The following is a 14,915-nucleotide window of genomic DNA, read 5'->3' as shown; positions in this document are numbered from 1 at the left end:
AAATAGACATTACTTCTTGAACACCACATTCAAAGATTTTTCAGGTCTGTATGTGTATACCTAAGAAACCTTAATTGTTTTACTAAGCTGTTATTCTTGGTCTTAACTTTAGTAACTTATGTATACTTATTAATGGTAATTTACATTGGTTTACATGAACAGGAGACTTCAAGTAATTGCTTGATATACTTCCTCACAAGACTAACCTTGTCTCATAGAAATACTGTACTGGCTTTCTTTAGTTAACTTGGTCACTACATTTCTTAGTTCAAGTCTACTATACAGACCGGATTCTCTTTGCTCTTCATAACTTGCTTTCCACTTGCTTATAAGCTTTGTGACTAGTATTTGTCAAAGTTCTAAAATTATAGGATAGTGACAAAATAAGATGAGACTTGACAACAGACTTTAGATACTCAGCCTACAAGCCTGTCTTTTGATATTGCTCAAATTTGGCAAGATGTGTTTTATGACACAGACTGATCTGATGAAAGCCAAAAGCCCTTCCAGCAAGTGGAACTGTTAGGTGTCTCCAGAGCTTAGCTTGCTTTTGTATTTGACCTCATAATTTCTAGTGATACCTTTTCAGCCTCAAGCATATAGCATTCCTTTGCTTGCGCTCCAGCTGCCCTTTGATGGCATCTCCGTGTCAGTCCAACAGGAGACAGCCAGCCAGACAATGTGCTACCTCAAAGTCCTCCGGAGTGAACAAAGGACTAAGGCAAGGGACTAAGCACCTTCCTGGTGCTTCAGAAATGGAAGCCCAGGAACAACCTTTTGGTCTGTGCTTAGGTAAATGGACATTGACCATCATTCTTTCAATGTGTAACCTAGCTGCCTTATGTGGTACAGCTGGTATGCCTTGGGGAAAGGTGATTGTTAGGAAGTCCTTGTGAGCAAGGAACCAGCACTTCAAAATAGAATTTTAAAAGTTAGATTTTTCCCCAAGTGGCTTCTCCAAACTTTCTTGGGCCTAGTGTTTAAACCACTGCCCACCTCTGCTTAGACCAGAGGAAAGAACAGAAAATGCAGATGCTGGTACCAGGAGCCCTAGTCCGATTTCTTTTCCTTAGGGTAAGGAGGGCGTTTGCTTCCTGGAAGGAAGAAAACATGCCTGAATAGATGTATTGTCTCATTGTATTCCAACTACCTGGTTCCTTGCTAGAAAAGACCCTATACTTATCTATAGTGAGATGATGATTTGAGGCAAATGGACCCCTCTATCATAGACCCAGCTTTGAATAAAGCCTTTGTTTTTTCCCAAAACAGGTGGCCTCCTCTGATATGGTCAGCAGCAAGCAAAGGAACCTGGTTGGCTGAACCAAGGTGACCTCTGACTGTGGCATCTGTGTACATGACATTTCTGTTCTTCCAGAACAGAAACTGGAAATCAAAACCACAGGAAGCAAAGCACCCTAAAGGTGATATTGGGAAGCAAGGGCAGAAGAAAAGTGAAGAGGTGTGTTTCCGGGGGACAAAGACGCACATCAGTAGTAAATAGGATAGATTCTGTTCGTTTCTTTCTGTGTGACATTCAGATGAAGGGTGTGGCAGCGTGAGTGAGCCTCCACTTCCTATCTGAATTGTCTATTCTTCCTCAAACATAGCATATGCCAAACACCCTGTGTTGTCCAGCTTCAGCCCATCCTGGAACATTGCCATCAGATTCTAGAATGTTCTGCCAAACTATCTGGAACAGTGGTACCTTCACTAAGATTTTTTCTGTTCTCCCTAGTCTGACTGAATACTCTGAATCAACTTTCCCTTCTCCAGTTGGCCTTAGCCTTGAGGGTCAGTGGATAGATTAGGTAAGACTTACCATAGAAAGTGAAATACCTTTGAGATAGGACTAGCTGCCACCTCTCCTTCACCTCTCTGTTCCTTTCTAGTACATTGTATGATGTTCTCTTTTCCCTCAAATAGGCGTGGTTGTCATTCTTTTTCTTTCTTTTCATTATGACTTTAGCACATTATGTTACTGTTTTCAGCATTACTCATACTTCAAGGCTGAGTGTCATGGGAAGAACATAATTATAAATTTATTTTTAATAATTAAAGCATCTCTGAATTAAAAACATCTCTGGACAGGTAGATTTTCTATGGGGTCAGGAACCTTCTTGGTGCTTCAGAAATGGAAGCCCAGGTACAACCTTTTGGTCTATGCTTAGGTACATTGCCATTGACCATCATTCCTTTATTGTGTAACCTGGCTGCCTTATGTGGTACAGCTGGTATGCCTTGGGGAAGGGCGACTGTTAGGAAGTCCTTCATGAAGTAAAACCTTCAAAATGGAAAAAGCCTGATTCAATGCACTTCTGGCACTCCTTTAATCTTATAAACTGAGCTATAATCATAAAGCAGGTTATATTTTCACATACTGCACAAACACACGCCTCCACCAAAATATATTACTCCAAAATGATAACGCAAACAAGAACAGAAAGGAGTTAGCATGTTTTTATTGAGATGTCTTAGTACAGCATTGGAGGATCTTAAAATCCTACATTCTAAACCAGTGCAGGCACTGCAAATGATATATAGTATTGCTGAATCTAGTAGACATTGTATCTAACAAAGGAAAGTTACCATCATAAAAACATCTATAGGTTGACTGATAATTTAAGTTGGAGGCTAAGCAACTTTGGTATATTCATGGTTTTCTGGCTGCCCCGTTTGCACTAGATATATCCCAGCTAACCCCCCATTCAGTGTAGCTGCGCCAAACTGATATAGCTGGTACTCTCACTGACGTTTCCACACTGTGAACAGCAAGGAATGAGAAAGATTAAGATTGGCCTGGCAGTCTTCATCGTCTTTGTTGACCCAAAAGCATCAAGTGGTTAAAGTCTGCATTTCCACTCAGCCCTACTTTAAAATACAAAAGAAGAGCTAAACAGTGATAGAAACAATCAGTTAATTCTGAGAACACTAAAATAATTTTTTAAAAATCAGATTATATTTTAGAAGTAGCTCTATAAACTTTAAATATCTTGGTGAAAATGATTAAATCAACTGGCTTTAGTCATAACGTATCTAAGCTCACACTCGTGTGTCAAGCCATCTACATGTGCATTTACGACTATGTTTTCATTTCATAGAAATTCCACAAAATAAAATGGTCATATGTTTACCACAAGCAGCGAGGCACTTCACATAGGAAGACAAAGCTCTGAAAGGACATCTTAATAGAATCCTAAGTGAGCTTCCCCTTCAGGATCACCTTGAGCTATTAATGAAACAACTCTTTGCTTACTTTTTCATAGGACTCTCCTACTCACATTTTCCACGTAACAACTGCAGTTAAGATAAACAGTTGCCAAAGACCTACTATTTTTTATTATAAAAGATAAAAGAAAACCAAATCAAAGCTCATGAAATAATGCTTAAATATGCACTTGGTGACACTCAAAAAATTCATCTTTTCTGTCAGAAGAAAAATAATGATTAGCCTACTACTTTTGAGAGGATTTAGGGAAGTCTATTTTGCTGGAAGTCTATAACATAAAGTCATTGCAAGCAATGGAAAGTAAAGACCATAGCTAAAAAAAAGTGATAGAAAGAATAAGACAACAGGGCATAAGGCACACTTGGGATGGCCAGAGGACAGGGCCAGTGTGAGTGAGCTTAGAAGCTCCATCTCAAAGTGGTTTATGAATCAGAGAATTGCTGAATGTAAGTTTGGAGTTTCAGAATATGGCATTTCAAGTAAGTGACAGTTATGTCTCTCTCAAAATAAACATATCAGTGGCCATTTTAAGATAAATAAAATTTGGTTCAGATGAAGTACAATAACTAGGATAGTTTAATTGAAATCCAACTATCATTAAAAAAATTCATTGTATCATATTTTTTTTATGATTCCCTCTAAAGTAAACAGTTATACTGGGTTTTTCTCAAATGTCCATAGGCATTATGGTTATATGTTTGCACAGAAGGCTTAATCTGAAGTTACCTTTGTAACCTTGAAATATATAAAGTATGAATTTCTGTAGTGGGATTTTATATTAGAATGTTGTCACCTCAGAGATGTAAGAAAAGAAAAAAGAAAAGATCACCAATGAGAAAAAGTCAAGATAATAGGAACATTTAAGACATTTCACTAAAAAAAATAAAAAATAAAAAATAATCACCACCATCCCCCAATAATCTAGAAATAGTCTTGGGTTTAAGAGAGGAAACAATGAATCTCAGAGTGAACAAAGGTCTGATGCTTTTGCCAGCCATTAATCTTATCATTGCTGAGTCCTAGCCCTACAAAAGCAGAGAGAAAAACAAGTGGGAGGCCTGAGGAAACCACTTGTCACTTCCCAGTCACTTTCACAGTGGGACGTGGCTGAACAGGTATGACACGGATTCCCCATTGTGTGTCCTGCGGATGGCCTCGGCCAAGATCATCGAGATGTCAATCACCTGGAGGCCAAAAAGCAAACATAAACGGAGGAATTAGTTATATTTCTTTAAAAACCCAAATCTCCAGAAAGCCTAGACATGACTTAGCCACCACACACTGTGTGTCTTCCCACACCCTCTTCTTTTGGGGTAAGACAGGTAGCTTTGGGGTCTATTTCCAAATTACAACCTGCTGAAGCAAACCCATATGGGCTCCCAGAAGGAAGGTTTGAAGTGTGACTACTCAAAGGCTTTTGAGGGCTACTGTTCACCAGAGACATCCTTTTCTTAGGACCTTTGTTGCTTTTAAACTAATCATATGCCTTAGTGGAAGCTTTTCTCTCTCTGTTTCAGGAAAGGCAGGGACTGTGTCCTTTCAGAGCACAACCATGATAGTCTAACACTGATTCAGTAAATACTTTTTCTGTAAAGGACCAGGACTATTTTTGACTCTGCAGTTGTAAGGGTTTCCATTACACTCATCTGCACTGCTGTAGCCTGAAGGCGGCTGTGTAGGCAACATGCAAATGGCTGGGCGTGGCTGAACACTGGACGCCTGATAAAATTTTATTTACAAAACCACATGGTACTGCATTTGGCCTGAGCCAGTGTTTACTAAACTCCTGAACTACTTGTAATCATGCAAGAAGATATGAGACCACCATTTGGATCACAGTAACCATCTTTCTGTCTTTGAAGAATTAGAAACCCGAGAGAAGTGCATCACTGTGAACCACCTTCGTGCTGGGCTGGGGGACACCAGGGCTTTGAAGGCTGAAATAACGGCCAAGGTTCACTGAAGTAGGCCAAATGGAGATGCAAATGTTTTTTGAGTGGTTTCAGGCCACCTGGTGTCAAGTGACAGCCACCAGCTCTGGGGTGGCCTGGGGGATCCAGTCAGGAGGGCTTACAAGGAATAAAGCTCTGAAGATCTTAACAGAGTTTCTAATGTTGCATAAACTTCACCACTATCTATTTACAAAACTTTGTCATCATTCCTAATGAAAGTGTTCCCATTAAATGAGATAACTCATTCTTCCCTCCTCCAGCCCTAGTAATCATAGTCTTACTTTGTGTCTCTATAAACGATCCTATTCTAAGTAGGTCACACAGGTAAAACATATACCTTCTTCCTTTCATGGCTGGCTTATTTCACTGAGTCTGAAGAATATTCCACTGTAGCGATAGGCCACCCTTTGGTAAACTATTCATCTACTGATGGACACTGGATGTTCCTATCCTTTGGCTGCTGTGAAGAGCACTGCTGTCTATGCTCATTCATCACAAGCTTTTGTTTGAACATGTTTCCAAATTCTGAGGGTATGAACTTAGGGTGGGGACTGGTAGGTTATGTGCTAATTCTCCGTTTAACTCGAACACAGCCTGTTCCATACTGTTGTTCTTTTGGGGTTTTATTCATTTGCTTTTTCTAAATAGTGCACATTGATCTCTGCTGGCCTGGCCTTTCTCAGGGATCTGATGCTACTGAGACCCTGCTGGGAGGAGAAGTGGCAGTCTCTGTTGCCCACATACTATTTTTAGGGATACATAGCAGGTGACTAGCTGTCTGGCTCTGCCTGTGGGATAGATCGTACCTGAATCTTGGTGCAGTGTTTCATTTTGTCTTCTTGTGGAATTGTGTTTGTGACAACAACAGCCTCAAAGGCAGCATTATTGATTCTGGAAATGGCTGGCCCAGAGAAGATCCCATGGGTAAGGATAGCATAAACCTTGTTGGCTCCAGCTGAGAGCAGCCTATGAAACAGGGGACCCAAAATGAAATGTGTGCTAACGTTCTGGAAATACTTTCTTTTAATATCAATATTAGTAGCAAAAAGCAATTTTTACAGAGGAAAAGGTGAATTTCGTATTCATTTATTAGCCAAGGCCAAGAATGCTAGTAAAACACAGTATAATCCCAAATCAGGGATTATCAACATCAGCATTTGGGCCTGGATAATTTTTGTCACTGGGGCTGTCCAGTGCATTATAGGAAAATTTAGCAGCATCCCTGATCTCTGCCCACTAGCAACATTCTCCTCCCCTTAGATGTCACATCCAAAGCCGTCTCCAGACATTGTCAGAAGTCACCCAGGAAGCGATACTACTCCAACTGAGAACTACTGCTTTAAAGCAAGCTAGGCAAAATATTACCATTTTCATGTGTAATCAGTACAAAAGTTATTGGTGACACTTCACTGAATCTCAAGTTAGATTGGCAACATGCCGAGTTTGCCACAGCCTGAAAAACTTTCCTTCTGTGCAGAGTTTCCAGGGAAGCACCTTCTCTTCCCTCTTTAAAAGATACTGACAATTTGGGGCCAGCCAAATAGCTCAGTGGATTAAAGCACCTGCAAGCAGGTGCAGGGGCTGGGAATTTGATCCCTGGGCCTGCTGTGCCGGCCCCACCCCTGGGACACCCTGAGATGGCAAATGAGACTGGGCGTGGTGGTGCGAGCCTGTAATCCCAGCTCTTGGGAGGCTGTAAACAGGCGGATCGCTATGAGTCTGATCTGGTAGTAAGATCCTGAACACCCTGTAGACCCTTCCTTTAAATACAGGGAAAAAAAGATACTGAAACTCCACATGGAAAATGGAGAGGCTCATGGTTTCACTTCTAGCAGGAAAAAGAACAGTAAAAACAAAAGGTCCTCAAATTTGTTTTGCTCTAAAACAGCACACTGCCAAACAATCAGTAGTAATTAGTAAAACTAGGCTCAGCTCTTTAAAAATGGATCTTTTATCTTTCTTAAGGAGATATCTTCACACTCTCCTGGATTATCACACATACTTATCAGCAGCATAGCAGATGGTCCCACATGTGTCGGCCATGTCATCCACGAGGATGGCCACGCGGCCCTTCACGTCACCCACCAGCACCATCCGGTCCACTTCATTTGCCTTCTTCCTCTCTTTGTGAATTAAAGCAAATTCCACATTCAGCCTGTCAGCAATGGATGTCACCCTACATGAAGATACAGGGGACATGTTAATACAGTCCATAGAATTGTAGTAGCTAACACTGTTCCCTATGATCTCTAAAGGATTTTAAGACCTATTTTATGCTAATTACTGTTTAATTCATTCTTTTAACAAATACAGGGTCCAGTTAGATAGCTCAGTGGACTAAAGCGCCTGCTTCGGCAGGGTGCAGCGGCAGAGGGGTTCCATCCCCGGCCTGCCGTGCCAGTCCCGCCCCAGGGTAGGGCTAAGATGGTGATTGAGAGTGGGCGATTGGGACAGCGTGATGGCGCGCGCCTGTAATCCCAGCGCTTGGGAGGCTGAAAACGGTTGGATCACTACGAGTCCGATCTATGTAGTGAAACCCTGTATACCCTGTAGACCCTGTCCTAAATTTAAAAAAAAATACATGTACAAAAGATTCAATAAAAAAATCTCACCTTTAAAAGATAAAACCAATTCATTTGTAGGAAAATGGATGTACCTTGAGAAACCCAAAGCATAAAAAAATTAATGAATAGAATAAAAGATAACAGGAAACAGTGAGTAGATCTTTTGCAAAGGGGAGGGGAGCTGGAGGGAGGATGGGAGGGGAAGAAGATGAAGAAAGTCAAGATGCGTTATGTGCTGTACACGGGCCACACCCCAGGATGGTGTTGGCCCTAGCATCATTAAGCACCACAAATTGTATGGACTCATAATATTAAAAAATTGAAACAAAAGATGAATCTGTTTTTAAACCTTCTTCAAGGAACACAGCCAAAGACCACACTTAATGAAAAAATGTCAGTGTGGCTTTTGAAGCCAGGCATGATCTGGGGAAAAACTATACAATCTAGGGAGCAAAATATGCTCGTGACAGACTGCTCTTGTGGCATCTGGCAATGAACACCAGGGGACCCAGACCATTGGATAAAATTGATATTCCATTTGGTGGTACTTGTGGACACATCTTTCAAATCACAGGAAACACCATTTGCTTGTTTGTGGAGCAAACAATGGGAACAAATGTCCTGGGAGGCTGTCCGTGAACGCAGCGGCATATGACACTGGGTCTTGTTGCACTGGAGACCTAAGGAGACTGCGAATGTAAGATTGGCTTCTCCATCTATCTGAGGCAATGGCTTGAAAGTCACTGGCTTAGGGAACAGAAGGGCCTGGGAGTTGGTGAAGCCAGGGCATTTTGGATTTTACATGAAAGAGCAGATTTAATGATGAAATACTTCAAAAACAGTGTTAGAGACAAATGTGACATTATAATTTTTCTGTCTAGGTTTTCAAACTGATAACCATTTTGTAATTCAGGTGAAATATGTGAATTAATATGTGCAGGATCAATGTGCACATATTACAATTTAGGACACAGTGCACGGAGGATATAAGTTCCAGACATCGTTTTCAAAGCAGTGGTCCTTCTCCTTGCACTGTTCTTAGGAGCTTGGATCCAGGACAGAGCAAGCAACTCTCTCTTTTCTTGCTTTCTTCTTTCTTTGTGTATTAATTTTTTGTGGCATTGGAGATGCCTTAGCAATTAGCTATACAGTCAGTCCTTTATTAAGTTCTTTATTTGGCTATAAAATTTCACTAAGTTGCTAAGTTGTTTGTGTCCAGGCATGAACTTGCACTCCGCCTGCCTCAGCCCCCTGCAGTTCTGGCATTATAGGTGTGAGCCACCACACCGAACCAAAATGTGCTGCTCTGAGAGGACCCAATTTCTGGGGCTAAGAGTCAGGCACAAAGGGACTGAATGCTCTAGGTTACCATTCGCCATTGGTAACCACTGAGAACTGTCGACATCAACACTGAGAACTGTCGACATCAACAGCTTTTACAATTGTGGGAAAATATACATAATGTAGAATTTATCTTTTTTAACTATTTTAAAGGATACAACTCAACAGCTTTGAGTACATTCACAATGCCACCCAACTTCACCTCTACTCCAGAGTCCTTCATTACGTCAAAGGGAAACCCCACATTCACTGAGCAGTCACCCTCTCCCATCTCGTCTCTCCCCAGGCCATGACAAATGCTCATCTTTTCATTTCTATGGAGTCCCCTAGTCTGCACTTGCTCTGTAAGTGCAATTGGACTATATGTGGCTTTTCCTGCCTGACTTCTTCTTGGTGGAATGTTGGCAAGGACGCTGAGTGGAGAGAGCTAGTGCTTTCCAGAGAGCACACCATCATATTCCAATCTCTTGAGGGCTGCTTGTCCATTTTCCTATTATGCAGATGACAGAAACTATCTAGTGGAAAGTTGACTTACAAATGACTATCTGGGGCATTTCTCCAAGGTATTCAGTGACAACAGATGCAAATTTTCTTCAAAGGCCTATAAGGATGAAATTCTGAGAAAAATGAGGCATGCACAGAAGAGTCACAGAACACCCAATGAAATAAGGCACCAAGATTGACAGCTATCAGAAAACATGCTAACCAGATCATAAGAGCAGAGGGGATGCGGAAATTATGATGAAAAGGAACTAAAACAAGTGCATTATGCTTTAAAGAAACAAGCTGAAGCTTGGATAAGACTAAAAAGATAAGGAATGCCCAAACAAGTCTTGAGAAAGAACTCTAAAGTATTTTGTCAAATGGAGATTATATTTAAATTTTACTGGAATTAGAAATAGAACAGGCAATAGACTAAAAATATCTCTGGAGGGGATGATTGAAGTAGAAGATGAAGTCATTCAGAGTGCAGCCCAAGAGACCAAACAGAAAGCGAAAGCCTGAAAAAGAAGCTAAGAGACGTGAGCAGCAGAGTGACAAGGTAGCCCGAGTAGCTGGAGTTTTAGATAGAAGAAAAAAAAAAAAAGAAGAGACAATACTCAAAGAGATAATGACTAAGAATTTTCTGAGACTATTGGAAGACACCAGTCCTCTGACATAATAAACTGTATAAGGAAATGTGATAAAACTACAGAAGATCGAGATGCCCTACAAAAAGGCAAAGGATGGAGCCAGGTCACTTGGAAAGGAATAGCAATCACACTGATAGCCCAATTTTTTTTTTTTTTTTTTTTTTCTGAACTGAGGATAGAACTCAGGCCCTTGCATTTGCCAGGCAAGTGCTTATTCTACTGAGCTATCTCCCAGGCCCAAAATGAGAGCCAAATTCTTAACTTTCTTTGTGGAAGTCAGGCTAGGAGTCCATACCCGATGAAACTGCCTTTTTAACATAAAGATCTTTCAGTCCAACTGTACAAGTGAAAAATGCATTTCTAACATACAACTGAAGACTGCAACCTCAGCAAAAGCAAAATGGCAGAGACAATGATATGTGGGGAAGACAGGCAAGCAAAGATATTGATTAAGACGTGGAAAGCTCTTAGTAAGTGTTGATAATACGAAACCACAGTGATATTGCCTAATCCGGAAAAGAAACAAATACTACACTAGGTAACACATTTAAGGCGATAAGATGATGCTTCACCCAAAGGGCAGTAATCGTGCAACAGAAAAGGAAACAAACTTCCCAGTAAAAGAAAAAGAATTAGTCATTGCATCAATTGTAGACATTCAAATGTCCTTGAAAGCAAAATGATGTTATTATAATAAACTACTATTTCTCCTCCCTCAGACAAGAACCAAAAACAGTGGCCTGAGCAGATACTCTTTATTTTTAAAGGTGCCTATCAATAGTCTCTTTATCTATCAAGAGTTTTCTTTAAGGACTTAAAAACTTAGAAAAAAATGTGATTTGGAGTCAGACCAATATTTTGCCCTATAAGGGCCGGCCAGATAGCTCAGCAGACTAAAGCACCTGCTTAGGCAGAGCACAGCGGCCAAGGTTGGATCCCCAGTGCACCATGTGGGTCCCACCCCCAGGGCGTGCTGAGACTGCAATGAGACTGGGTGTGGTGGCACATGCTTGTTATCCCAGCAATTGGGAGGCTGAAAACAGGAGAACCACTACGAGTTTGATCTACATGGTGAGACCCTGTAGACCCTGAAGACCCTGTCCTAAATACAGAAAAAAAGATTTTTTTTGCCCTATAGTCTCCTTCAAATATATTCTACTATCTACATGTAAATTTCATGAGAGAAAAGCCTCTTAAACTCCAACTAAGGGAAGTGTATTCCTCAGAACTGTGACAGGTTTTCCCAAGAAAATATACCTGGATACCTTCCACAAAATGTGGAATATATATGTTCTTTTTTTTGTCTGTTTATTTGGTAGGGAACAGGAAGCACCCCTAGTGTTGCACTGGTAACATAGCCTTTGGGACCTGAAGTTCCATGCTGGCAAATCCCAGCCATGCCCTACTTTCTCCTCTCAGCCAGGCTATTCCCATCTTTACTGTCCTGTGACACACAGCTGGAAAGGCATTGAGGTTGAGCAGGGAAAACTGTGTGGTTGGTGGGGGTGGGGGACGTGGGCCACCTGACCTAGATGACAGGTTGCCCCAAGAGCAAGTACCCAGGGGTGATGTCAGAGGCAGAGGATAAAGGAAAAGAACACTGAAGAAAGCCCCCTGGGTCGCTAGACTATTAGCACTTGCCGGAAAGGCTCCAGGCAACTTGTCTTTTTCATGTATATAATGGAGACAAAATACACATTCCTAAGACGTGCTGTTATGACAGCCTATCAGCAGATCACACTGAAAGCCCAGACAGAAAGAGTGAAAAACCAGCACCTCTCTCTGATTTAGATTTTTCTAGACACATGTTTCACATATTTACATTCTTTTCTTTGTGTGTATATGTACATGTGGAAGGATTCCCTGAGAAGAAGTTATGTATACACCAAACTATTTCTAGTGGTATTACTGGTAGAGACAGAAACAAGACAAATTTTTCTCCTAACTTTTCAAATTTTTATAGAGCATGTCCAAAGTTTATAAGACCAGAAAAGAAAATGAAATCTGAATGATTTACTTTTCCTCACTTCCAAGGCCATTTTTATGGAGCTATTCAGTATCCCAACTGTGATAGGGTTCTTAGGTTTTACTGTTTCTTGGCTGGCAACCCAATCAAGCTTCAAAGATTATCCAAGAGTGACCTCCTGTGGCAACCTTAAATTGTACCTACAAAAGTCGAGCCTCAAAGGTCTTTAAACATATAAACTAGTACAATCATTATGGAAATCAGTATGGAGGTGTCATACAAACTAGAAGTTCCACTTGACCCAGCTATTCCCCTTCTAGAGCTGAAGACCTCACATTACAGTGATGCATATGTACTCGTACTTATAGCAGTGTGATTCACAATAGCTGAACCTTGGAAGTGGTCGGTATGTCTATCACGAGAAGAATGGAGGAAGGCCATGTGGTATCTATACACAATGAAGTACCACTTGGCTATGAAGAAGGCTAAACTGGAGACATTTGTGAGAAAATGGATATACTTTGAAAACATAATGTTAAATGACATAAATCAGACACACATACTTCAATGCAGTATGGTTCCTTTTATCCCAATAATCCAGAGTACAAATAAAGAGCAAAATAAAGGACTGATAGAGGGAAACAGAAAGATCTTTCCCAAACAGGAAGAGGACAGAAGATCAAGGGAGGGGGAGGGGAGAGGGGAAGGAGAGAGCGATATAGAAATATTTAAGAAGCATCACATACATGTACTAAGTACTCACAATGAATGTAATCATTATATGTCTCAAACATGAACTAAAAAAACTAATAACCATAATAATGAAATGGGGAAGAGCTAGACATGAACAGAGCAGAGAGAGGGGGGTGGGCAGTGGAAGGGGAGGCAAAGAATCCAGGTTTGCTAGACCCGTGTACTACAAACACGCACGTGTTAAAAAAATTGAAAAGATAGAAAACTAGCTCTAATTTCTTATATAGATACATAGTTTTTCATGCTGAAACAGGACTTTTTGCATGAAGCTAAGAGGCCACAGATAATATTAAGTACATGGGTCCTGCATTACTTTGAAGGCTGTTCAGAGGAGTGAAGATACAATAAGACTTGGTTTCAAAATGACAGGGAAAACATGGATGGTTTAATAGTTTTGGCGCAAGCAGATAACAAGTAGGGGTGGAGGAAGAAGAGTCCAATTCTAATTTCACTCTTTGCATAAAAATAAACTGCAGGTGGAAAATGAATTGGAACATTACAGGAAAAAGGAAACTTAAGAATATACAAAATCATTTAAGAAAAAATGTAGCGTTGAGTGCTTCACGAACCCTGAACTCTTTTTTTTTTTGTTTGTTTGCTTTTTGTTTTTGGTACTGGGGATCGAACTCAGGACCTTGTGCTTGCCAGTCAGGTGTTTCTGCCACTGAACTATCTCCCTGATCCAAACCCTGAAGTCATATGTGAAGAAAAGAGAAATAAGACTGTGTTAAAAAAAAAAAAGGTTTGAAAAGTCCTTCAGAGAAGAAAAATTATAAAAAGCGGGAAGAAATGATGAGAAGTTCAGGGAAACATTTGCAACATACATGACAAACAAAGCTGGGATGGCCGCTGATGCAGAACTCTTGACGATCTTAGGGAAGGCCTCCAGTTCACAGAATAGCAGGCACGAAGTGGGCCTAGGCCACTCATGGAAAGTCACAACACTGGAAGCGGCACCTGCCCTTCCCCACAGCAGCCCAAGTTCGCAGGAGGGGTATCAGGTCACTCGCCTGACCTCACAAGCAAAACGGTAATAATGCAGTGTGAGCGAGTGTGCAGAAGTCACTGGCATCCACACTTGATGGAATGTCACCTCATCTAGTTTTTTGGAGGGTCTACCTTTTGGTATTGTCCATCAAAACTAAAGTGGCTTGTGTCCTTGAACCGGTAATTCCACTTCTAGGAATGAACCCCACTGGTCCATTTGTGCCCAATGACAAGAGCAGTATGTTGCCCTGGGGCTGCGCGAGCTGCAGTACCTAGAAATGAGCAGCAGGGGGCTCACCACAGGAACTAGCCTCTGCTTAGGTGGGAGTGTGACTCTGTAAAGAGCATTCAGGCACACCTGCTCCACGTCCATGGCACTGTCACTAACATCTAGCACACAGGTTTTTTTCAAAGTGCACGAAATAAATATGCATAGCATAGTACCATCTGCACGGGAGACGTGAGGGGGTATGTGTTTGACCAGCATCATTCTGACACTGCAAAGAGCAGTGGCGCTTAAAGAAACAAAGAGGGGAATCACTTTTTGTACTGCTTCAATTTTTGCTAAGACCACACAAGACATTTTTGCCATGTGTATAACAGCAGGGTTGTGGCAGGGAAGGAAAGGGCCAGGAAGGCCTGAGAAGCTGTTTGGGCTTATCAGCTACCAAAGTGACATCTGCAGGATAAAAAGAATAGGCCAGACACAGAGGCCACCTACTGCAGGCTCAAACCATGTGACAAGTTCCCCAAACACAGTTTCATAGTGCCAGAAGGGAGGTGAGTGGTAGCCAGGCACTGGGGTCAGGGGTCATGGGGAGTGACTTCTAGTGGGAACAGGGATTCCGCTTGGTGCACTGGCAACGTGCCAGTGGCACAAGTCTGTGAAGACACTGCAGACCCATGGATTGTACACTTCAAGCTGGTAAAGTGGAGGTACTTGAATTGCAGCTCAGTAAGGCTGTTCTTAGAAACCAGCCACTGCACACACTC

The 14,915-nt window shown here is 41.4% G+C and overlaps 1 protein-coding gene across 1 annotated transcript in view; it reads right to left on the bottom strand.

Moving 5' to 3' along the window:
• Positions 1-2,439: 2,439 nt before the first annotated feature.
• Prps2 (phosphoribosyl pyrophosphate synthetase 2) overlaps positions 2,440-14,915 on the bottom strand; it is a 31,277-nt gene continuing 18,801 nt past the window's right edge. Inside the window, exons 5-7 of the mRNA XM_004635043.2 lie at positions 7,181-7,354; positions 5,985-6,144; positions 2,440-4,410 (exon numbers count right to left, since the gene is read on the bottom strand). Coding sequence (XP_004635100.1) covers positions 4,318-4,410; positions 5,985-6,144; positions 7,181-7,354 — 427 coding nt within the window. The 3' untranslated portion in view covers positions 2,440-4,317. The remainder of the gene's footprint in view (positions 4,411-5,984; positions 6,145-7,180; positions 7,355-14,915) is intronic.

This window comes from Octodon degus, unplaced genomic scaffold, assembly GCF_000260255.1.
Source record: "Octodon degus isolate 3935 unplaced genomic scaffold, OctDeg1.0 scaffold00069, whole genome shotgun sequence".
Classification (NCBI taxonomy): Eukaryota; Metazoa; Chordata; class Mammalia; order Rodentia; family Octodontidae; genus Octodon; species Octodon degus.
Note: the sequence above shows the minus strand (reverse complement) of the source record. Positions and strands in the feature narration are given on the sequence as shown.